The sequence below is a fragment of the Athene cunicularia genome (assembly GCF_003259725.1).
Source record: "Athene cunicularia isolate RWA chromosome 2 unlocalized genomic scaffold, athCun1 chr2_part1, whole genome shotgun sequence".
Classification (NCBI taxonomy): Eukaryota; Metazoa; Chordata; class Aves; order Strigiformes; family Strigidae; genus Athene; species Athene cunicularia.
Genome location: NW_020799095.1, coordinates 27,438,835 through 27,465,193, shown reverse-complemented (window position 1 = coordinate 27,465,193; position 26,359 = coordinate 27,438,835). Strand labels below are relative to the sequence as shown.

Below are 26,359 nucleotides of genomic sequence, written 5' to 3'. Positions count from 1 at the left end.
CATGTCAGAGGATTACTTCTTCGGGAGCACATCTGTTGACTACTTTATCTTTGAGATCACCTCAGTACTTCTCTCAAATCTGGGCAGCACCAGCTGCCTCTGCGAAGTGTCAAGTCCTCTTTTCCTCACATACAATGGTGAAGTTGTCCTTTTCCCCTTTTTTTCAGCATCATGAAATCAGAATACTAACTGAAAACAGTATTGTTTTTCCTCATCTTTGAAAGAGAGAGGTGGGAAGAATGTTTAGTAAACATGGATTAGGGAGTTATTTTAAATAAATGCAAATTATTTTTCATAATACAGAGTGCTTTAATTAATCCCATACTGCCTGCCTTAATGGGGGAACACACCGTATGCTTTCTCATTACTCACCCTAATGATTTTCCACACAATTAGCTGTTACTGAAGTATCCTTTTTTTTTTTTTTTTTTTTTTTTTTTTTTTTTTTTTTTTTGCTGCAGCTAACTGCCACCATCTAATAGCTGACCCAGTGGAAATAATAGTGAATTTTCCTGCAGGATTCAGACACCTGCTAACAGAAGCTTCTGGAAGAGGACTCCTTTATTTGCGAAGGGACTTGTAGCACACTGTCTGTTTAAATAGAGTAAAACTGGTTTCACTTGCACCGGAGAATTAAAATTTTAATGTATAAATATCCTGAACATTGTGCAGCTTGCAGAAATTACTCCAATATTACTTGCTCTTCTAGTCAATGAGAAACAGTCTCTTCGGCAGCAAAGAGAAAACCAGTCCAAATGCAAAGAAAACAGAATTTCACAGAATCACAGAACTGTCTAGGTTGGAAAAGACCTTGAAGATCATCCAGTCCAACCCTTAACCCAACACTGACAGTTCCCAACTACACCATATCCCTCAGCACTAAGTTGACCCAGCTCTTAAACACCTCCAGGGATGGTGTTTAACCCTTTATTTTGAATAATATACATATGTACATTTTTAAAGTCTAATTGCCTGACAGATCAGTTTCTATGTTGTAAATTAAAAGATAATGTTACATTAAACAAGATGACTTTATTTTAAACCCCAAATGCATTTTTGCAATATGACATATTGCATTTATTACTTTTCATGCCAATATGGAGATCTTCTCTTGTAAAAGTCAATTAAAAACTCCATACACATTTTTTTTTGGTATTTTTTTTTAAATAAAACAAGTGTGGGATGAATCATGGGCCTGATTGCTCCCTGTGCCTCCCACCCATTATTGTAATAAAACATATAGGTTTTATAGTGCAATTTTTAAGCTTTCCCTTTGTCTTTTGTAAGGAAAAAATAAGGAAAAAAATGTTAGGAATGAAAAAAAAATCATATTTTTCAAGAAACTATTAATGAAAAAGAAGCAAAAATTTTTTAAAAATGGGCAATTTGGAGCACTCAAAGGAAAGGGATTGTCAGTCTGAAGAGAAATTGCTATTACAAGAAAAGCTGGCATAAGCCTTTGCCATTCTAGGAGTTGTTGGCATTTCCTTTCAATATATAGTAAAGAAAAAAAGTCACTTTTCTGTTTTCAGATGCTTTGTTTTCCTATTCCCATGTCTTCATATACATCTAGGAAAGAACAGATATATATATATCCACAATGCTTCATTTCTTTTCTTTAAAAAACACTGTTGCAAACAAAAAGATAAACAAACCAGCAGACGTAAACACAAAAAGTAAAACAGTTCTTCAGCCTGAATGACAGATCCAGGGGCATATTTCTAACACACTGATATTGGACTGAATTTTTAGTATGTGTAAGATCTCTAGTTTTGAAAAGATAAACCAGTTCTGAGGCATAACTAAATATAATGGCTAATATAGCAACCCACATTGCTGCATTTTTAGTACAGATATTAGAAGTTGTTCCTACATTATCAACAATAATGTACCGGAACACCTGCTATAGGGTAGGCTGAGTCAGTGTGGTCTACATTACAAACCCCATGCTGAAATGCCTGGCAAGGGTTTACATCTTCATTGCTCTTCAGCAGTTGGCAGAGCAGAAAATTTTGAAATGGATAATGTTTGATCTGAGAGAAACAGAGTAAATGAGAGGAGAGGAAGATGATGTAAATTTATCTTCATTTGAAGTGAAAATGAAACCTAAGTTACCAACAGTTTCTGCTCGTGGAAGAGTTGTGAGCTTGCCAGTGCTTATGTGTAAAAGCTGGCTAAACTTCTTGCTCATTAGCTTTTGTGGCCATTCTCAGATTTCTTAAGTACGTGGAAGAGCATGTTCAGTTTGACAAAGGTTTTATATTTAGTTTAAAAAATGTGCAAGAGTCATTAAAAAAAAAAAACAAAACAAAAACCCACAACCAAAATAGCTTAAAAGACTGTGTTTAATGAAGTTGAGTATGTGACAGTCATGTAATACTCTGTGACTGTGGACCCCAGAGTTGGAGCAGAACAGTTTCCTCAAAAACTGATTTCATGTTTTCCCTTTGATTCTTTGGAGGAGCAGGGGAGGCAAATCTGCAAAAGACTGTTGTGAACAGTGACTAATATCACCATGCAAGTGTAAAAGTGCAAAACCAGCTATCCCCACAGCTTATTTTTTGACTGCAATTAAGTTATGTGTCTGTCAGTCTAAACCCAAGAGAGTTTATGAGTATAATTAGATTCCAGCAGTGTTCTTACTTTTTAAGAGCTGGGGCACACCTAAATTTTGTAATTATTTAGAGTGTCAGAGGCATATGTGCATGTGTGGTTGAATGGATAAAAAGGCTGATAAAAGCATAAGGAAAAGTGGAAGGAAAAAACCTATTCCCAGGGTGTTAGGCATTGGCTAGTCCATGATTTGCTGGTACTGTCACTGGGATTTCTAACAGCGAGAGAACAGCTAACACTGTAGAAGTTAGATTTAAAGAGATCATTTGAAAGATTCTCAGAGAGTATAAACCTGAGAATGAAACTGGTTTTGATTTATTTTTCTTTGCACATTAATTCTAAAAAATTTATGAAATTAGAGCAGTTACAGTCAGAACCACTGGGAATAAGAGTAAAATGATCACTTCATCAAGAAACCTATTTGGCTCCCATAATATCCATTCTTTGTTTTGTATACACAGAAATTCCCACTAAAAGCAGAGTGCAGGCAAGTTCTGTATCATTCCTCCCATGAACGTTGCTGATTACTGTACAGATGGCTGCATACCAAGTCCATGGCAATTATTACTTTGCAGTACAGGAGTTTGGAATTACTTTCCCAGCTCCATTTTCTGTTCTGTGGTGTTTTGGTTTTAGCTTATACTGAATGCTAAATCATCCTGATGCAAGAACCAGTATCAACTTAGTTGTCCTTATTTATTTGCCACTCAGAGTGGTCCTCCTGAGCCAGTCAGGAATTGGAAGATTCAGGAAAGTGGTCTTTCTAATATGAGTAACTTACCCATCGTCATATTTAGCAGATTTTATTAGGGAACATTTTATTCCTACATTTCTTTTTAAAAATCTTGATATATGAGAAGAACAGTAAAATGCATTTATGCAAATGAGTTCTTTACAACTACAGAATGTTTGTGAAGTTTGAGTTGAAATCTGAACTGTCACAGGGTTCAAGTTACTTTGAATTTCTTATTTTTTTAGAGTGCTCATGTATCCGTGAGAAAGTTGAGAAGGAAGACATGTAGGAGGAAGCATAAGAAAAGATGTACTTTATGAATGTTATGCTTTACATCTGGTTTAGAAAATCATCTTAAGGTTCAAAGTGAGTAACCCCAAGCAGAACAATTGCTTTCTCACTCATCATCTTGCTTTTACAAGCATGGCTGCATGTTTGTGTACATAATTTGGACACACAATTGAAGATGTAGCCTGCACAAAATTTTTAATAGTGTAAGTACTGAATACTAATGCAGTCACATAAACATTGTGATTGCTCAGCCAACTGGTTAGTATATTGGTAACAGCACATATTTTCCTTTTCAGCCATAAAAGAAACAGAACACATAATAAAAACATGGAAAATGTGATATAATAGGCTTGTTACCAAATGAAGTCTTGTGTGCTGCTCTTAATTTGTAAGACTGTCGATATTCAGAACAGATTTATAGCAGCTATACCACAATTACAGAAACTTTACAGTGTATTCACTCTTCTTATGCCAAGTGCCGTATACGAAGTAGGTGATTTGAACAAAACCAGCACTAGCAGACACTAACTGCATACGCACAACTTGCTGTGGTCTTTGTTTCTGGTATTTAACTCAACAAAAGTGTTTCTGTGGAGTTCCCAGCCAGGGTACTGCAGAACAAGAATTCTTTTGCTCTAAATCATTAGTTAAGATACAAATTAAGACATTGCTTACTCAGGTAACTAAGCATTGTGCATTAATATTTCAGTGACCATTTTAACAACAACAACAACTGGTTATTGATCAGCTGACCAGTTTCATCATTGCAAAAAACCGACACCTAACTCTACTTGGCTTATGTCTGGCAGGTCTGGAAGCCGTGCTGATGATTGAACTGCTTTGATTGAAGATTTAACCTGCTCAGTGGGAAGTGCTAATGGCTCAGTGCCATGAAACTAGAGCCACCCTTTTAAAATATTTTGAAATTTTCATTTGAAATTGTGGTTGAAGATTTTATCTTTTGTTTTTCACAGACAAAACTGGCATGATGAAACAACAGACTGGAGTATTGAGGAAAAATGGGGGATTGCATAGGAAATGGTGGAGGAACTGATGTAGCTTATACCTGTTTTCTTTCCTTCTCCCTCTCGCTCACTCAAAACAAACACCAGGTACCAAAATGCAAATTTTCTGGATGCAAAAGTGCGTTTGAGCTACCACATGAGCACAGACAAGCTTTAACTTACTGTTGAGGATCCTGTTGTGGCTGCTCAGGAATATGCTGAATAACTTCATAAACTGTACTAAGTATATCCTGGCAGGGCACAAAGTCTGAGCCAGAAACAGTTTGACTTGAAACCTAAAAGTAGCAAAGAGTATTCCTACTGTGAGTACAAGTGGGAAAACATTCAACGGAAATTGAATGGATCATGTAACTTCTCATTTTTTAAACTTTTCCCTATCAATGACTTGTGTTTGGATTTAACAATTCATCTCTATTAGTTTACATGTCGCTGAGTAAGTTTTCATCACATTTGTAGTAAGACAAGCAATATTTTTAATTTCAGTTAGGATCTTGGAAGATCTAGGATGCAGCTGTTGCATCTAATATAGCAAGTATTTTATATTAGTGTGCCACAGGTCAAGGAAGGAACATTTGATAAAGAGAGAAGCAGAAGAATAGATAGTAAAAAAGGAGAAAATATTCACAGAAAGGGTTCAGCATAAAACTCTCACCTTCACGTCAAAGAGAGGGAATGGCAAGAATTTCCATAAATGAAATAATACTGAAATTGTTCAATATGTTAAGTATATAAATCTGCTCTTATGTCAACAAAATACCCAGTCTCTGCATCCATAAGGAATTCTCAGTCTTTCTGTCTATACCCAACCTTCAGTTAATTATCTCCACTTTTTTATTATTCCCTTTTTTTGCTAACTAATTATATGAATCAGTGGATCAAATGCTGACTTTATTGTCAATGCCATAAATCTGAGTAGGTGAACATAAACCAGTGGAATTTCTCCTGTTTCTTGCAATGGTACTGGAAATTAGAATAAATTTCATTGCTGTACATCCATTCTATTGTCCTTGTCACCTCTCTCCCTCCTGACCTACTAAGGCCCCACTTCTGCAAGGATGTAACTTTGTGATATGATCAGCCTAAGCGATATCATAGTGTGACTAAGGCTGTGATGATTTAGGGTGTGATCTCTGTACTTAATAAGCCTCCTATGGTCACAAAATTTCACACATACAGTTTGGCTGCTCTGTTTTCTAAAAGCCTTATATCTCTGCTGCTCTAAAAGTCTGTCCTCTCCACTAACTTTTATGATAACACTCTAGCCCCAGAAATGTCTACTTCAATCATTTAACCCCAGCAGAGAAAAGGGTTTATTAATCTATGACTGTTTTTTGCTAATACATAATGTATTATGAGAACTAATCATAGTAACAAAAAAGGTGTGACTATTGATGTGACCCTGTGTGAACACATTTCAAGAGCTCTTCCTTGCCTGACCATACTGATGCTGTCCAAAGGTACAAGATTGCATTGCCAGTAATTTTCCCTAGCAAAGGGAGTGTCTTCTACTTCCTCCCAGTTTGAGTCTGTTGTCCCTACATTTTATGTCCTTATTTCTCATTTTTAATTTGTCCTTTTACACCACATCACAATGATCTCCAACTGCTATATAGTAATGTCAGCAAAGCCACAGTGAAGTAGCATATGTAGTAGGATTCTTTCTGCTAGAGAAATTCCTGTGTGTAAGCTCTTCCTCACCATACATGAAGCTAACAAAATCTTGGAAATATAGCTGAGATTTAGTCTGCATATTTTTTCAATGAAAATTTTAAATGCCCCCCTGAGACTTTTCTGCATGGGCAGCAATATTAGGGCCAATGGAGAAAATAGCATCACAATAGTTAATTTGTTTGTGTGACAAAAGTGGTTCAGTGCTACCCATCTATCCATTGCTACTAATATTCTTTTAATGTAGGGCAGCTGAGCTGAGACTGTTGTCTTTAGAGCTTGATTTGTTTCTTATTGCACCATGTTGATACAAGTACTGAGATAATAACACAGTAAAGAAAGAGCAAGTACTGGGTAAACAGTAGCCATGAATATGGTGTCATATAGACATCTGTAAAAAGAAACAGAAGCAAACTGAGAGAAGGATTCTAGTACAGGTATTTAGCATACCTTAAGAAATGGAAAAGAAACCATCAGTTTATGATGTAAAATCACATACCCTAGAACCACTGGCAAGATCAGGAATAGCGACAAATTCATATATCCCAAAATCATCCAAAGCACTTTCATGTCCTAAAGTTAGAACAAACATGAAAAAAGATATTGACACAGAATATGAACTTGGAAAACAATGACTGGCAAACTAATTTGGCCTAATTTTTAAAATATCTGAATATTGGTTGTTTGATCTGCTTTAAACCTTTTCCCTGTCAAGCTCCTAAGTGGGTGTGGAGTGAGGCAGGGCAGCTGCATAGCCAGTGTGCACAGTGCTTGGCTATCTCCAACACCTTGGACCAAGTGAGGAGCCTCTCGCTAACCTCAATAAAAGTTTTGATAGGGCCACTGGAACTCTTTTTGCTGGAAGGCTAAACAGACCAATTTACTTTCACTTCCCATAGAAAGGAGGCCCAGTCCATAAACTCAGCACATCTACACTGTAGTGCGGCAGTACCTCCTGAATCTTTTATAATGCTGAGAATAAAAAAAGGAAACATGATACTAATGGGTGACACATTATTAAACCAGTTGACAGATTGTATCTTGGGCTTCAGATACAACTTGTAGTTAGGGTGGGAGTCTTTCTTTACCCTTCCACTATCCAGGAGATCTAAGACTATTGGTTTTAACTGGAGTATCATTCCAGAACAAAGGCTGCAGCACTAAAGACAATGCTGAGATTCTCTCCTCTGACACCACTTGCAGGGGTGAATTAACCTCTGTGCTGAAGTGAATTTCTTACCTTCTTAAGCTTCATATACTTCTCTATCCTCTCACATGTAGCATCTTATGCCTGCTTTGGTAGAAAGGGATGGGAACAAAAGTGCTACCCTTCCAAAGGATGGCTGGTCTCCAGCCTCTCATACCCAGGATGATGTGGGAAGGATTGTGGAGGGAAAAGAGGCAGTGACAGAAACACATTGGGTGCTGATGACGTACAGAAAGGTAGTACAGAGTGTGGTAGAGGCTAAAATATATATATACTGAGATGTCATATTAACATCTCACGATTTTGGTACTGATTGGTTTAGAAGTGTGATCCTCCCATGACGTATCACCTCTCACTGCTATACCGTAATAACATTGATTTATTTCATATTGGCGAGAACAGCAGAATGCAGATGATTTTTACCCATGTTAACAGGTAGAATTCAAGCCAACAGGTACATACTGCTGTGAACTCCAGGCATGAACTAAGCCTGCACTGACCCATTGTCATTTTGGTTTTAAGTAAGCTAACGTAGAGGTAGGTGTGCAACTCAAGTTAAAAACACACTTCCCTTAATTTCCTTATTACTTTTTGCATGTGAAGATGGTAGTTTTTTGCAGGTATGGATTTTGAGCTTATGCTCATGTTTCTTTCATTAGCATTACCTGAAAATGTCTGTGCCTTCCTGTAATCAGCCCCTGGTCTAGAAAAAAATAAACATGTTTTTCAGTTTGATGTCATAAGCCAAGGAAAGAAAACTAATATAATAAAATGCAATTCTCTTGATGGAAAGAACTGCAAGACCTAAGAACGATTTATTTTTGTACCTGCTCTGCAGCTTCTGTTGTATCACTGAAAAGAAGAAAAAAAAAGAAAAATCATTCTTCTTGCTCTGATGGTCCAAAAGATAAGCTGGAGCATGCTTAACTTTTACATACCTTTATGTGGCTGATATCTTTTCCATATGAATAAAAAGGCCATAGCTAGGATCAAAAATAATGAAATTCCTGTTATTACTGCAAGAGATGACAAAGATTTTCCTTTCTGGGCCAGCTTTTCCAGTCCTGTGACAAAGAAGGTAAGCACCGTATTTAGTCTCTTGTTTTGTACAATGTGCTACAATGACACTGAAAAATGCATCTTTTTAAATTCATCTGAAGATAGTAAACCTGCATAGAGATCCAAAATAGATACAAAATTTGGGTTCTTGTGAATTGGTAATATTTTTTTTTTCATCATAAATCTTGTGAACTGGAAAAACAATGATATGCATATCAGAAATGAGTCCGGAACAAACTGGTACCTAGAGCTAAATGAAGGTCAGTAAACATAATCCATGAATTACAACATCACAAAAAAGTAGATGAATATTCTAATTTATAATATTCTAGTTTGTTCTAGATGGGAGGGAAATCCTCCCAGCTGTAGGAGCTGTAGGGTAGGAGGGGATAAATGAACTACTGTATTTTTTCTAAAGATCACTGACAGTCTGGATGCTTATCAAATCCCATCAGAAGCCAATAAATTATGTTTGTTTGTATTCATGTCTAAATATATTCCAAAGTATTTTTTTCCTTTGCTCAGATCTTTCACTGTGCATTAGCAGCAGTTTTCCAGTGGGAATTACTGATACAGCACAAACACAATACATATATAATTACATACATGAGAGTATGTGGAAAACATCTGCATAGAATTTGCAAAGACAGGAATGTTAAAGTTAGGAAATGCCAGGCATAGCTCCTTGTACACCCTTAATTTCCTCCTTTTGCTCTGAATTGTGCAGAATTAATGTAATTAAAGGCCACATCGCAATCCATACAGGTAAATTAAGGCTGCATATTTGTCAATGCCAGCTTTATTAATACAATTCAAATGTGTATTATTTAGCTGGATGTGTTTCCAGTACTTTGATGAACTCCTGTGCAGAGAGCTAGCATTGCTTACATCTACTTACACCTCTGACACTGTGCTGGCTGCATGTGCAGTGATTATCACTAAGATCTAATATGTGGATTTCAAACCAGATGCATCTTGAAGATATGGGAAAATAAATCACTGCAAGTTCACCATATTTCTTTCATACTCCTTCAACTGCTTTCCGCAGAAAAAAAACACCAACAAATGGTGGAGCATCAGCTGAGTCCTGAAAAATGTCCTTTAAAACAAATTGTTTCAAATTTATACTCAATAAATATTGTCTACACAGGCTTACCAGTGCAGAAAACAAAGATGTGCTCTTTGCATGCATTAAACACACTCAAGTTAACTCAGCTTGAGAAATGACACAATGACTTGTGTACATAATGAAATACCTCCTCTTATTTTAAAACCTAACTAGCCTTGGCTAAAACTGTGTGACATTTTAGGGTAATTATTGATATAATTGTAACTTATTGATACAATTGTTTTCTTGGTGATTTTTATTATTAATTAGGCAGCTGTTTATAGCACCATATAGGTAAGTTTCAGTCCTTTAAGTGGGGAAGTTGTGTAAGGTCTTCTGAAATATCAGAGTTCCTGTAGCTGCTGAAAATGGGGTTTCCAGTATTCTGAAAGGCACAGTCCAGGCTCTGTATCTAGGACTGTGGGGACAGGGAGAAGGGATATGGAATAATATTCATAGTCTTTGCTTACTGTGTTTAATCAGTTTCAACCAGAATTTAGCCTGAGCAGGATCTCTGAGGTATAGCCTCAGATTTACTTAGATTCAATCAGTGCTGCATTGCAAAGTGTAGGCTCGATGTCTGAATTTACTGCTATCTGAATAAATATCAAGAAAATGGCTATGAAGAGGGAACGGATATTTTTATTTTTTAAATATACACAATAAAATGTTTTTAAAAGCTTTATTTAGGCAAAATATTTGTAATCAGGAATTCTATGATTTTAAGTGCAACTAAACGTAAAGCTGTGGAGTTTTCCCTACTTTTTGGCCTTTGAAAGGAAATCTCAGCTGAATGTCTTAAAACTTATTGATGAATATTCACATATATATCATAGCTTACACGAACTTCCTGAAGAAATGTTGTGTGTATTTCTACTGACGCATAGCTCAGGTTGCATTTTCTTTCACCACTAATCACAGTGTTTAGTTTTAAAGTGCAGTATTCTCATTGTAAAATTGCAACCCATCTTCCAACATAGTGAAAGCCATGGATTTGTGATGAATCCGTAAGTCAGCCTGAATGTTGGACATCTGCTCTCCTTGTTTACCCGACTAACAAATGGCTGAGCTCTTTGTTTTGCACAAGCAAAACTGCTTTGTTAACTTATCTAAAAGGTGTTCTAGTCTATTTTGTTGAACATTAATAGCACACTTTTCTTATCTGAAAATACTTGTATTGATCTGTATTAATAAGAGGTATCAGAATTCGTCAATTTCTTGTTCTTTTCTGTATGCTTCTGGAGATTTTCTGAAAAACTGCTTTGTTGCTGTTTAACACAATCTGATACAGGAACTGAGGTTATAATATATGAGAAATAAAGGTGTGCATTCAGCAGAACCTAGCAATCAATCTATAGGTTCATAAATAAAGACAGTGAAATAATTTTTACAATCAGATTGTAATAAAACCATTCATGATCACACTTCGCATTATTATATACTAAAAGGTTCTTATAATACCTAACCACACTGGAAAAATATTAAAGACCTTAATTGCTGTGAGTCTATGCCTGGTTATTTTAGTCAGTGATGCATGCTTGAAACTATCCCATGTACTGGTCACCTGGTGGCCCCAGGGCTCACAGCTCCTGAAAGCTGTGGAACACAGAGCCTTGGACAAAATCTGCCCTTGGGAGGAAAGGCTCATCTTGGCACTGAGCAGACTTCTGCATCATTCTCTCCATTCATCTTTATCATTTTTAAAGGAAAAAAGTAAGAAACAGTGTAAGAGACATATAATTCTGTCATGTTACTTGGTCATGATGATGTTTGACTACCGAGGAAGTTTTTCTACTCAACGGATAAAGTTCCAAATGGCCAAATATATTTTAGTGTCAAACTCCTACAAAACTTCAGCAGCTAGTTGGTCTTGTCCCAAGCCATGCCATGCTGTGAGTAAAATCCAGATCCCACTGAATGGCCAAAATCCCCTTTGCTGCTTTGTTAGCAAAACCTCACTTCTGATACATACCCTCTCTCTAAGAATTACTTCCTTTTTCTGGGGTTGACACTCTGCTCAGACATTAGTTACAGCAATGAATTAATGTTCTTACCTACAGAAGTAACGACGACTGTGAAGTGAGTTTCATCTCGTTTTCCAGTCACATTGTTGAAAGCACGGCACATGTAATCTATTGTTTTCTGGGCCACTTTATCAGATATAACTTCCAGATGGGGTCCATATTCGATTACATGAGTGGCATTGTCAGCCCTTTGAATCCATGAGTAAGTATTTGGTGGATTTGAATCTGCTGAGCAGTCAAACAGTATAACTTCCCCCATGTCAACTGTAAACACTGCTCCTATATTCAGACCTTTATCTGATTTAACTCTAAGTCCATAAGGTCCATCTGCATTGAAAAAAAAACCAACAAACCCACAGTGGAAAAATTAAAATCAAATTATATAATGAAACTTTAAATAGAAGTGTATCTTAAAACTCAGAATTCTCAAGTTAGACTGACCTTTAGAATGACTGGTATTGTACTCAATCATTTCAATTAAAAGGCTTTCAGTTCAGTAACTTGATCTGTACTAGGTTTGTCTCAAACTACACCCACTTTATACTGATCTAATTGCTGTTTAGGGAAAATGCACAGGTCTATGCATTGTTCAGTACAATAAAAAGAATGTAAACTGAAAACAGTTGTAAAAGCTGTGAAGAGCAGGTCTTCTTCAGGGGCATATATGACCCTTTCTACACAAATGCCAAACTTATTGGCGTAAGTAATTTCTCTGCACATTTAAAAGTGAACAAATTAGCCTTGAAATATATAAACACTCACTGTAATACTTTGTAGCATAATAATTATTTGGGGAACTATCCTACAGGTATAATATAGAGTGGGGCTTGCTTAGATAACTTCAGAAAAAGTTTTCCATAAATGACTGCTAAAATAAACTTTAACTTTCCCCTCACTTTATTAGGCTTCAATTATTTCAACATTAGTGTTTCTTTCAACAGTCAGCCCTTGTGCTGAAAGAAAGCTGTGTTCTTCTAATTATATTCAGAAGAGGCATATATTGTCCAATAGTCATATGTCCATTACTCAGAAAACTGAGCAGGTAAGTATTTTTAGGGTAATTGTCATAGGAAAATGGGAAAGGAAACAATATATTTAAATATGATAAAACTATTTCCCATGCTATTTTTAGTAGATCATTTCAGATCATGGGGTTTTTATTGTTTACATGTTAAAATATATTTTTACAGGGATCTAAATATATAAATTAATGTAGAGAATCGTCAAAATGTGCCTTATTAAATTACTTTTTCCAGTCAAAAGAACTAATCATTTTAATGTTGCTAATTCCCTAAGGGCTTACATGCATAATAAAAAAAGCACAGAACTAATATTGAGAGAAGCCAAAAGAAGAAAATATGCAGAACATCTTTTTAGTAAGGTCCCTAAAGTTGACTAAAGCTGCTGACAAGTTCCTCACACAGAATGGCATAGCAAAAAGGCAGATAACTCAATATTATGCCCATTGTAGACAGTGTAATCAAGCAATATTTCCACCTTCCTATGGTTATCTGGAAGCATTAAGATAATGTAGCTGGGTTTGAATGTGGAATTCCTTGCTACATTAATTGGCACACTGGCACATTTCAGACTTTCTCTCATCAGGAAATTCAGGCTGACATTAGACCTTCCTTTAACATGCACACGTATTTATTGTCTGTCTTTTTTTATGAGACTGATTTATTCTTCAAGAACACATAAGCAAACAGCATGCAGCACAAAACAGGCCATTTTGTGTGTGCCTCTGGGCTTTTTTCTCTATTTGTGAAGGCTTAGATGAGAGAATGTAGACTATCACACCATGACCTCAGTTTAACCCACTTTTAACCAAATGCCCATATTTCACTATGTAAACTCAAACTTTTTATTTTCTCCACTTAGTTCTTAGCAGTAAGCTTTCTGCAGTCTCATTTTAAGGAAGGCCCAACATCATGCATAATATTTACTTGGGAAATGCAATACAGATTCACTTCAGAATTAATTAGCACTGCTCCCACCTACATCGCAAGGGCCACTCTGAAGAATCAAGGCATTTTTAAAACTTTAGATGCTGGGCTGCTTCTTCATAGGCTCTGCAGTTCCCAAGTCATTTGTTTTACTGATTCCAAGAGCCAGATGACCCTGTAACGTGCATTTCTGGGAACTGTAGACCTATCACCACTAATTTGGCTTGGCTGACCTTACTCAGGCTGCATGTTTCTGTGGACGAGGAGTCCTCCCACAACACCAGTCTCTCACGGGGACTTGCCTGTTATAGGTATTTATTTCCCTTTTTTCATATGGGAAAGAAGAGGGATGTACTGAACTTTGACTATTTCATAAATGAAAGTAAACCCTTCACACTCTATTTATAGGTAGGAACACACTTTTTTACTTTACAGAGAAAATCAGTGGTTCCTCCTATCCAATTCTCCTCTCTTAGAAGAATTAGCTTTTATTTTCAGTAATAATATAACCTTTGATATACATAAACAGAGATGAATAGTAAGAATAGCTGACTGGTTTCTGTGCCTCCTCACTATAGTGGGAGATTTGCCACAGTCTGCAAAAAATCAGAACAGAGTTTTGCTTTTTTATCAGTATTGTAACAGAGCAGCATAGACGAATAACACCAACAATGTAACTACACTTTTGTATGAAAGCTGCAATTGAAAGAAACCACTATAAAAATACTGATGCACACTAGCTGGGGAAGTATGTTTGAAAAAAACAAAGAAAGGTTTTTGTAAGAAATAGTCAAACCTTGGTGAGGTCTGAAAAGTGGGATTCTTTGATGAGATCAACACAAGCATAGAGTAACCCTTCTGCTTCTCCTGGATCAGTCTTTTGCCTCTTCTGGGCATTGCATAGATCATGAAGATCTCTAAAACACTGGGTAGCTGAGGGATATACGCAGCTTCAAGGATGATTCTGAAAAGCAGGTAATTAACCATTTCCTCTCTAGGACTAAACTAGCTTTGGGAAGTCCCAAGAAAGGAAACCCCACTTAGTCTGTTAAATTCAACTCCATCAGCACAGTACAACAGTTTCTGCTGCATCCTCCATGACAGCAGCTTCTTCCAGTCTTGAAGTAATTTGTTTCTGGGTCATGCTACTGCGATAGCCATGTTCTGGGGTGCATTATCATTATAGCTAATGGAGAAGCAGTATAGTATTAATAAGAAATGAACAAAACACTTCTGATTCTCAGTATAAAAACATGGTGACAGCCTTCATGGATCCCTCAGCTCTACTTCTCCTTTCCAGTATCATTCTGAACAGAAATCTGCATCTAGTCTCAGTAAAGCCAGTTAACTAAATGACTTGTAAAATAATAAATCATCTTTTCAGAGTAACAGTTTACTGCTCTGTGGGAATATTTCCAATTGTTCCTATCACCATGAGCCTGTTACAGTTTCCAAGCAGATGGCAGGTATTTACTGTGAGTGGCCTTTTTTTTATCAGTACCAGTAACTCCCCCGCAGCAATGACATATGGCACATAGAGATCCCAGGGCCTGTTCTGGATTGTTATTGACAGGTGGGAGCTGGGAGCTGGGAGGTAACCTACTACTGCAGGCAGAGGTTGCACCGAATTGTGACTTCGTACAGCTCAGGAAGTAAGACCCTAACTCACATCACTAACTTGGATATGGATAGTGGTGCAAGTACTGCAGTTTTTCAGCATTGCATTTAATTTTTTTTTTTTTTTTTAATAAATTTTAAATTATGCACAAAGCAAACCCTTAGTTCTGATGAAATAAAAAAGTACATTCTGAAAATACTAATATTTGTAACTATTTCCACATGTGGAGAAAAACTGAATCTGAAAGTTTTTGATATACACAGATCTTTTGAGTTGTATATGACAATCGCTCAAACAGCAAAAAGTTCCAGAAATGTGGGCACAGAAGAAACTTTGTTATTTTAAAGTTCTGCTAAACAATGGGTCAAAAATAGATTTTCAGTTTAGAACTTTGAAAAAGTTTTCAAATCTGCTGGAAAATACATGTAGTTGAGTGAGGGAGAAGGGAGAAAGTAGTACCACAGTTGACACTGAAGGGCACACACCTTGTCAGTGCAAGTGTCCCAGACACCCATCAGTTGGCTGTGCTGCAAATGAAAAGAGCTAGTAGGAAAGGTAGCAAGAGTGGCAGATATTTTTCTAGCCTGACCTGATTTTATTGCATTGTAAGAAGCTGTCAGGTTGTGCTGGATACAATGTCCCCAGGTTTTGTGTAGGTATTCTTTGAAGAGAGAGATGTGTAAGGCCAGTTCATAGCTCATTAATGTGAGAAAAGCAGTAGAGGCAGTGCATTCATACACAAGCATCTTTCATCTTAGCACTTTAAGCACTTAAGTTAGCTGAGATGCGACTGTACAAAAGGCATTTAAAAATGTGCTACTTTGAGGAAAGAATATGCTGGGGTTTTGGGGTTTTTTTTTAGATTTTATTATGATAATGGTAAGTTAAAACTCCATAAGTGCTGGTTATTTCCTTGTAGAGCATTTTATCGTGATTCCTCTGTCTAACGTGTCTGAACCTAAGGGATCAGCTCTTGTCTAACAATGTTCTTGATAGTCTTCACTAATTTAGGCAGTCTTTTTCTCTTCTCTGGCAGAGTGTTAGAGACACCCCTCCACGCCCCCCTTAGATGCAAGCCACCCACTCATCCAATTCTTCTAAGTTATAATTAAAAATAAATAAGTAGCAAAATGACTAAGGAGAGATGAAAGGGGAAGAAAATGTGACGTAGTAAGAGGTGTAGTTACTGAATATGCTAGTAGTGCTATCATAACAAGTCTAGGGCATGGTCTGTTTACCAGCTGCCAGTTGACAGACCCTGGCAAAAGCAAGAGCCCTTGGATGGACAGGAATACAGTTCCAGTCCTTGCACTGTGCCATACACACTGTGCCAGTGGGTAAACTAGTTATATCTGAACAGGACTGGTGGCAAAGTAGATCCTGACCTGTCTGATTTCAGCTCTCCTCTGAGAAGGGCAGTTTGACCCCTGAGGACCTGAGGATCAGAGCCTGGCAAGGTCACACAGGTAGCATGTGCTATTTGCAAATCTCAGAGGCACTGGGAGTTGATATTACAGAAGGAGTAAGGAACAAAATGAGAGTGCCTTTTCTAAGATTTAAAGTATAATTGTTGAATGTTGATTAAACAAATCTTTTGTTTCTTCCAACTCATTTAATTCATGAACTCAACTAACTCACAGTTAGTCTCTCTCTGCTATCGTTTCCAGTCAAAATATATGGCTAGTTTATGGTCTATTCTTATGCCAGTGTTGGTCTTTACACAACTCTTTTTGCTCCCTCATGTTTCCCACTTGACATGTAAAGCAAACACTCCTTTCAACTCTGATTTTCCTAAATCAGACTGGGGTGTCTTCTCCATTCCTTTCCATTCTGTTTCTTTCCAGTTTGAGATCATTACTCTGGGATGTGCAGGAACTGCACACAGTATTCTACATGTGGTCTCATCTTCTGTGTGCCATTAGTATTATTTCCTTGTTGGAAATACTTTGCCAACACACCCTAGAATTACATGTCTTTCTCAAGCCTGAATCATACTTCCAGCTCACAGACATCTTGTGATAGCTGTCACCCAGGCTTGCTACCACACCAGGCTTATTTCTCAACCAATCTCCATCTTATGAGCAGAAGTTCATGGTTTTTATTCTCTAAAAGTGCATGCCCATTTATTTTTAACTAGCAAATTTCATATCAGTTCTATTACTCTGTCATATAGTCCTCCCAGTTTAATGTTGTAGGTGAACTTCATAGAGATACTCCCAATCTTTATGCTGATGTCATTAATGAAAGTATTAAACAGAACTGGGCTCAAAATAATCACGAGGAAAACCACTGATACCAGTTCTTCATCCTGGCACTTCCTGTACTTAGCTTTTTGATACTGTTTGGTGTTTCCATTTTTAACAAGATTTTCATGTATAACCATCTGATTATTTTTTTTTTCACTTCAGTCACATCTCCACTAGATCTGAAGATGTCTGTACTGTGGAATTCCTGAAGTTCCTATTTGAATTCTGCTGTTCAGACTTATCTTCACAACCACATAACACTTTTTATTATACTGTTATAAGTTAGAGCTGTTACAAACAAGCTCATTTTGAATGCAAGCTCACATATAATGTCAACTGTTTTCTGCCAGTTTCCATAGTTAGAGGCACTCTTTCCAGCCAGATTATTTATACAAAGATAATTATGAATATTTCATATACTCACAATATATGGTTGGTGCAATTATCTCACTTTCCATTGCACTGACAGGGTTAGATACCAGACAGCTGTAATTCCCAATGTCTTCTTTTACAACAGGAACAATTAGAAGTGTAGCATTGTTTGATGAAAAGGTGTAATTAGGGCTGTCATGGAGAGGCTTCCCATTTTTCATCCACTGGTAAACTACCCTTGTACCTTTACCCACAGTACATTTTAAGGTAATATTCCCTACATACTCCACTACCCCTGAAGACGGTTCAGTATGTACAATTGGCTTTGTGACAGGAACTGTAAAATAAAGAGATACGAAGAGTTGTAAAAGTGAAAAGCCAGTATGTTACAGTCTTCATTGTCAAGATGACAAATAGCAGTCATCATCCTCTCTGGAAAGTACTCGGAGTTCAAATTTTTTATATCAAATTTGGTTAAAGGTTGAAAAAAGAAGGCCATATTCTCAGCTGATGAGTATAAGAATTGTTCTAGTACTTAAAACTAGACTGTTTATATGACTAGTAACAGGACAAAGGCTGCAGCCAGGTATACCATGACCTCCAGTTCCTGCCTCATAAAGCAGATCCCTGTGGCCACAGAAATGAAAAGACTGCAAAGCATGACCTTGCCCACAGTGTGTGACTTCCTCAGGTGGCTGTCTGCAGCTTTGCTGACACTGGGCACCGCCGAAATACACTGTCGATCCAGTCGTGAGGGTGGCTACAAACTGGGATAGGTATGGGAGTTAAATGGCACCTATAACTTTGTCAGGTCAAGATGTCATTCACTTCATTATTCCAAGGACAAAAGTTACAGGCCTTCCCCCATATAATCCATAAATTACAGTAGTTCAGGGAAAAAGACTATTTGAAAGTTAATCCATCGTCATGATTGATAGCAGAGCTGAGCCTTATGAAACCTTATTATTTAGAAGGTCATCTAATTTCTTATTAATTACTGGTTTTTATACCTCTTCATTTTTTATTTTTTTTTTACTTATGATCCAGAAACATTAGTCAATATATTAATTTTGTTTAAAGATGACATACTTTAGTATTCCCTCCAACAGCAGTAGAAAACAATGTAACTTAATTGTTAGTACTTATTCATGTATGAATGCATTAAATTATACACTATTGTAATTGTCTACTAAGAACCAGTACTTCAAAACTATTGCAATCTTATTTTAAAAATGAAGATACTATATTTTACTAACTTACCATCAACAGCTACTTGAATTTTTTGACTGGCAGCTATTGTCCCATTTCCACGGACATTGACTTTTACAATGTAATTGCCCTCATCACTGATATGCAATGGATTGATCATCAAAGATGCATTTGGTGGTATGAGGGTAAACTTGTGCTGGTATTCCAAGTCTGGAACTACAGTTTGATTTACAGAGCCAAGCAAGTATTTTGGATTACTTTGTGGCCTCTCAAAAAGCCAAATTATCTGGATTTCTGAAGCTGTAGCATTGAAATTGTAGTCAACAGTAAGATGGAGTGGTTGCCCTGCAATACCATGGATGGTATGAGATGGTACTGTCAACTTTAAGGCAGAACAAATACCTGCATAAAAATGAAAGAACAAACAAATAAATAAATACAAAACACAAATGGAAACACTGGAAAACTCAAATGAGAAATTCTCACAGAGAAAAAACTCTCAAGGTTAAAGCTTTCACTTTTTTGTATGATTATAACACAGATTTCAAGTATGAAAGGGGCAAACACTCATTCACCTCGGTGAAGTTGGATCTAGCTACAGAGTTCCAGCTTTAAAATACATGAAAAACCCAAGGAAGGATATTTGCAATTTCTGGGCAGAGAATCTCTTATTGTTTAAAGTTTGACAAAAATGAGAAAATATGTATTATTTTCCTTTTATAATATTCCAGATTTCTAGATCTTATCCTGCCTAACAGTCTTGCATTGCAAACCCAATTTCTAGGAATTTTTATTCTGGGTTGGTTTAGCTAGGGAAAAGTTTCTATACTGAGAAATCACCTGAAAATGTAAGAAGCAACACTTCCATGAATACAGCTGATCAAAATCATATATAGTTATTATTGCTGACCGCTCTGTACCATAAGACTAAATTCAAGAAACATTACTAAGTTTTCAGAAGTCAAGTAATCCAATTTTAGGAAAGCGCAGAATTAGGGTTTGCTGTTGATATGCAGAAAAGCAAAATTTTCAGCCATATGATTAATCCTGTTCTCCAAGAATCCTGCCTCCGTTAGGGTGCAAAATGGCCACTCCTCAGTTAATCATCAGCTCAGTTAATCATCAGCTTTCCCGTATTATATATTTTAATCTTTTTTCATTGTGTTGGCCTGGGACAGATTTACAGAACATTATTATAACTTTACTCTTAGGACTGAGTGATTGATTTCCACATGAACAGCACTCACAAGTAAAGCAATGGTGTAAAGCATTGACGTTAATGAATTGATTTCACAACACCATTATAATTGATATGACTTTACAGATGAGGAATTTAAGACACGAGAGAATTAACAGCAAAATTACCCAATCATTTTAGATGATCAATTTGAAATATTAAAGCCTGGATTTTTCAAAATACATTATTTTAGTATGTTCAAGATGCAACTCCTATTGACTTCAGTTGCAGGTTTGATTGCTCAGCATTGAGTGCTCAATATTGCTGAAAAGCACACTGCAAGGGCTAAGTCAAAACCCTGGGGAAAAAGCAACCTCTTATTAGTGAGAACACATTAAAAATGTGATTTAAGTAATCTGCCTACCACTGCATAAGAGCACACTGGAAACTGAGAGAGAGAATGCACTGCCCAGGGCAGCATGCAATGATTTCACAATGCACCATCCATTCTTCTACTGCTACTGAACATCTTCAGTTGGACCAGATGATTCTTGACGTCTCCTCCAATCTGGTATTCTATGATTCTATGATTCTTGACATGCTTTCCAAACTCTGAGACACAAATGTAACTCCCCAGCTGACGTACATATACTGTCTACCTGGAAAGGGGGGTGCAGAGGGAGCTACCTGTGAAAAATATGTGACCATGCTATTAAAGGTTAATATGAGGCAGAGATAACACTGTTTCTTAAATTTCCTACCTTCCTAGCATTTGTCTTTATGATAAAAAGAAATTTTTAAAGGTTCATTTGTGTCTAATTTCCTAGGTTATATAGCAGGAGAAGATAAAGATATCAATTCAGTAGCATGATACAGTATCTGTATCTGTCTCGGGTTAGAACCTTCAAATGTCACTGCACAGCTGTTTGCCACTTAAGCTAACTGCAAAAGAAACTGTCACTGGGGATCAGGGTAGGGACACAAAAAAGGTGTGGGGTAACATGCAGCACGGCAATATGTAATGCCAGTAATTAATGTTACAGGTACTCTGGAAGGGCATAAAAAGTAGCAGAGTAAAGATGGTGTGGGAGGCACCTGGCTTGTGGGTAGCCAGCAATGTTGTCTGTGCTGCTGAAGGTGCCCACAAAACCATCTGTGAGATACTCTATTTCAGGAAAAAATCCTATTGCTAAGAAATCTCTGGTCATATTCTGCCCTTTCAGGAACTAGTGAGTTTTACTATCAAAAAAAGCCAGCTACAAAGTCTACCCCCAAAAAGTAATTTTGTGGCTGGCATCACTTTTCATAAAGCTGACCAATACTATACTCAACTAGAGAAGACAGCTTGCAGCGATTCTGAGGGTATAGCAAGGAAGCCAAAGGAAAATGTGGCAGAACACTATTGGGGTGATGTATATAAAAACAGTGAAATCCTTTGACAGAAGGACAGGCAAACACACCTTCTCAGGGGCTAAAGAGGAAGCAGGCAGAGGACTTCAGGTTGCATGGACTCTGAGGTGGAAAGGACAGTTGGGGGTCAGCTAAGATGGGAGAAGAATGGGACAAAAAAAGGAGAAAGTGTGTAGAAAAAATAAGGAAAAGTTTAAGTGGAGGATACACAAGACAGAGATGTTTACACGCTTAACTTTTTCTAGAACAAAAACCTGAAATGGCTGAAGCCTGTCAAATTGAAGCCTCGTCCCCTACCCCTTTTTAATAGTATTTTGGCCTGTTGTTCCTGCACTCTTTTCTAATGCTGAACAACTCTTAGGGACTTGCTAGACCCTGGTTAATGGGAAATCAGCTTTGTTGGTTGTTGTAACATTTCTCAGAGGCAAATTCCCACCCCCCTGTGAACCTTACAACACAAATTCCTCAGTAAAATCCCTCACAAAATATTTAATGCTGGAAAGGTATTTCATATAACCCACTGAATACATTTCAATTTTTAAATCTCCTTGAAAAAGTCAAAAACATCTGTTAAACACTGGGAGATTTTTAAATGATCAATTAAAAGAACTGTCCATATCCTTCCTCATTCTTTAGGCATAACATTGCTCAATTTTTGAGTTTACTTAGCTGTCAATAAGCAATTGTGCAGTAGGACAAGACACCAGTAACAGCTGTAGTGTAATCATGAAATATGTATAACAAATAATATTTCTCACATCTGTTCATGCAGAAAATCACCAAAACCCAAGGAGGTCTAATGAACACCAGGATAACTGGGACCACCAGTGCAGAAGGTACCGTCACAGTGCAGTAAGTAAAAGAGAATCGTGTCTGGAAAACTTAATTTCTTCTCAGTTAAAAAATGTGGCAATATAAACTGTAAATTAACTTTGTTCCACTTGATTCATGGGGAAAATCAGCTCCACGTAACTGCTTGGAAAGACATTTTGGTCTGCAGTTAAGGAAATTCTTTTAACAAAGATCAGAGGTGGTGAGGGCAGAAACCCTGTTTTCCCCTAGGGTCTGTTCAGAAGGCAACTTTGGGCAACTGCCGTTTTTGCTTCTCCTTCTGGGTCTGCTGGGGTGATTTTGAGGAGCACCATCAGCATGCAGGAACTCCTCCATTGCCAGCAAGGTGAGGGGCAAGGCAGGCTGCAGTTCAGAGTAGTTAAATGATGGTGCTTTGTCAAAGGCAAAGGTTTTACAGGAGCAGTGCTGGGGATGATTCTGGCTTTAACAGAGATCAAATCTTTTGCAGTCTGGAATATTCTTCACCAAAAGGATTATTTCCTCACCAAAAGAGTTATCAAGCACTGGAACAGGCTGCCCAGGAAAGTGACTGAGTCACCATCCCTGGGGGTATTTAAAAGATGTGTAGATGTGGCGCTTAACGACAGGGTTTAGTGGTGGACTTGGCAGTGCCAGGTTTACAGTTGGACTTGATGATCTTATGGGTCTTTTCTAACCTAAATGGTTCCATGATTCTATGTTATTAGACTAATTTTGATTTTTTTAAATTAAAACTGAAGACTGTTATGACTAATCCTTGAATTAATGTTAATAGTGAAATCAAGCCAATGTGCCAAATTCTTACTTCATTCTCATCAGGCACAAATTCCATATAGTTTAAGCCTATCTCTGTAGCTTTCTAAACATAATACACCTTTTCCCAAGACAATGGCATTCTGAAAAGTAGTTTTTGTGTAATGACTGTAAGGGTTGTACCAAAATGACCTCCATTTGGAGCTCAGTGATCTGTGCTTTGCTTCCATCTCATTGCTATCACCATTATTAGCAAGCACAACAGAATCGTTGTTGACATAAAACAAGGGCTGCAGCTTTAGTTTAAATAAAAAACTATGACATAACTTTTGAGTGTATGGCATAAACCAAAACCTGCTTAGCGAGGTTTTATCATTCTCTGAATTTAACATGCACATCTCCTTGTCAAAGTGAGTTTGGATTCTCAACTGCTTTTCACCAGTGTTCATTTAGCTCTGCAGCTTTCCAGAAACGTGATACTTGGCGTAAAATGACACTAGATCTGTGGGAATAGTTTTTTACACTTTTTGCAAATATGTCCATTTATTAAAAGACCCCCAGATATAATGGATCTGAGCATCTGCAATTCCTATACCCCCATTTATATCAGGAGAGACTTGGGCATACTCTTTCCCAGTTTGGGTTTTTTGCCCAGGAACAAGTTCCACTGAGCTTTGTTGTTGGACCTAATTTTAGCTTCTGAGGTCAATGTCTTTGGTGGGTTTTGTGTCATGCTCCCAGTGCACCTGATTCTTGTCATGATAGGAAGTACAAGCTGCCTATTTCCCATACTAGGAAAGGCGTATATCTGAGTAAGGGTATACAGTGAGACTTCCTGGTGAACAAACCCATACTCTGAAGCACTCTGCTCACATACCAGTATCTGTTGTAGGATTCTAATAAAAAACGTCCAGTAAAGTTGTAATGTAGATAAAGTGCATATTCACTGTGGTTTTTATCAACCATGGTTTTAATTTTTAAAGAAGAAATCCAATAATCTTCATATAAAACTGCAACTGTTATGAAGCCAAAACTCTTGACAAAGTATTTAGCTCAAAATCAAGAAAACCAGGTGTCTGTATTTGAAGTTCACAAAGATAAAAGAAAAATTGCCCTTACACATGAATGAGTAGTACTACATTTGTAATATTATATATTCCCTCTGTTGATATTTACAAACATACTTAAATACAGAAAGAGTGTAAATAAAGAGTTTCTAGAAATGGAAGTTTATCCAACATTTGACCATATTCCTGTCAAAGTGCATAAAACATCTATTTTTTATCAAGTGAAGGGATAATAAGGTGTATACTTGTGAAAACTGCACCCAGATACCAAACAAATGTACTAACAATGGGAAGACATTCTTCAGTTGATTGAAAGCTTAATTTAGTTTTAATACCAAGTACATTTAAATATTACATATAAATTTTCCCTATTCATTGTAAGGCATCATAGTGAACTGAACAATAATGCATCAGCAGTGTTTCAACATAGTGCATTTTTAAAGAGATTTGTAACACTCTCTGTATAAAATTTGGTTCAGAACCCATCCAGCCTTACTTGCTAAAAAGAATCCATAATTATATATTAATACATAAAATGTGACAATATATATATATAATCAACACCTGTGTTTTATATACAGATTATGTATAGCACTAATTTTTGTTTGTTGCTAAAAGTTTATAGCTCCACTCACAAAACAAGGTGATACTATCTGATTAAAAGCTTTTAGGCTATTTTCTTGAAAAAAACCATCTGACAATACAACAGAAATAGCTTTAAATTTAGGAGTTTAAAACCAACCCACATTTCCACTGTGACAATCAAACATAATTCATACTGTTTCTTACCTACAAGCAGAAAATATATTTTGCACTGTAAGTCCCAAAAGAAGTTGGCTAAAGGGCTCCACAAAAGCATCTCGTCCCCCACAAATCCCACCTTCTTCTCAGTGTTAAGCCAGGGCTTGGACCTGCAGCTGCTGGTTTATTTGCTAGGGAAATCAGCAATGAGTTAACAGGCCCTATCCTGTCCCCTGCCTTATGTGATTTGAATATGTGTATACAAAGAACAAAGGGAGTGGAGCACCTGTTAGATGAGCACCCATCTTCATTGCCTCTGACTTTATGGTAACCCTTCCCCAGCAGTCACAGCAAATATGGCACAGAATGTAATAAATGAGGCACAGAATACAAAGTACATTGCATTAATACAAATAAGTGAACACCCCCAATATACAGGTTATAGAGATATTAACATCCTTTATTTAGTTTCATATAAATACTGTGCTGCTAGATGGTTCTGCTTATTTCAAAGTAGTACTCAGAAGATTTTTTTTCAGCTCTTCTCCAGTGAGAGCCTCTCCTTTTCTGTTATTAAAAATATATTAAACAGCTATCAAAGAGCTTTGATGAATTTTTTTCTAGTACCTTCTAGCTTGTTACTCGTGTGTATTTTCTTTCCTAATATAAACGTAACCTGGCGATGATTTTGTTCCCTTTCCCTAAACAACATGTAATGTGAAGGGTCCATCTTCTAACAATGAATCCTGTGGCTACAATGGACAGCTTACTACAGTTATTGAGGTAGAGGCTGATTACTGTTTATTCTGCATTAACTGACATCAGTTTAAATTAATATTAATGCATGATTTGGATTTTGTCCAAGGTTGTCACTCACTGTACAAATCTAATCAGCAGCAAACCAGGCAACCTTCCATAGTTGCATGTGCAAGTAACAGTTTCCAACAGCAAATATTTGCATCAACAGGGGTATTTTATCCATAGAAAAACACACTAAGTTTTTTCTGTACAGCACTTAGCAGACTATTACAGATTAACAAATATTAAGCTAGACTGTATCCTGCCTTGTGCAGGAGGGACTGGTAACAAGGAATTGCCTCCCTGTCACTGCAAGGGTCCTGCAAGGTGCTAAGATCTCAACAGAAGGGTTGAACACTCATTATTTAAGGGACATGAAAAAAACTGTACAATCAAATATAAGAAACAAGGTTATTTCAGGTTAACAAAAATATAATTAACTCAGTGGTCCCACCAGAAGTAA

At 37.0% G+C, this 26,359-nt stretch overlaps 1 protein-coding gene across 1 annotated transcript; it reads right to left on the bottom strand.

Annotated features, from left to right (window-relative positions):
* Window positions 1-1,542: 1,542 nt before the first annotated feature.
* Window positions 1,543-25,217, bottom strand: HEPACAM2 (HEPACAM family member 2). The gene is made up of 10 exons (XM_026842860.1): window positions 25,147-25,217; window positions 19,171-19,521; window positions 17,963-18,247; window positions 11,759-12,055; window positions 8,476-8,601; window positions 8,365-8,389; window positions 8,203-8,240; window positions 6,830-6,903; window positions 4,825-4,937; window positions 1,543-1,569 (listed from the first exon to the last, which is right to left on the bottom strand). The coding sequence occupies exons 1-10, from the start codon at window positions 25,214-25,216 to the stop codon at window positions 1,560-1,562; spliced, it is 1,389 nt and encodes a 462-aa protein (XP_026698661.1). The 5' UTR covers window position 25,217; the 3' UTR covers window positions 1,543-1,559.
* Between the last annotated feature and the right edge of the window lie 1,142 nt (window positions 25,218-26,359).

Coding starts and splice junctions, on each gene's coding strand:
- HEPACAM2 (XM_026842860.1), bottom strand. CDS start 25,216: ATGCTTTTGTGGAGCCCTTTAGCCAACTTCTTTTGGGACTTACAGTGC. Junction 19,522..25,146: donor AATATATTTTCTGCTTGTAG/GTAAGAAACAGT, acceptor ATTTTTATGCAG/GTATTTGTTCTGCCTTAAAG. Junction 8,241..8,364: donor CAACAGAAGCTGCAGAGCAG/GTACAAAAATAA, acceptor ATTTTTTTCTAG/ACCAGGGGCTGATTACAGGA.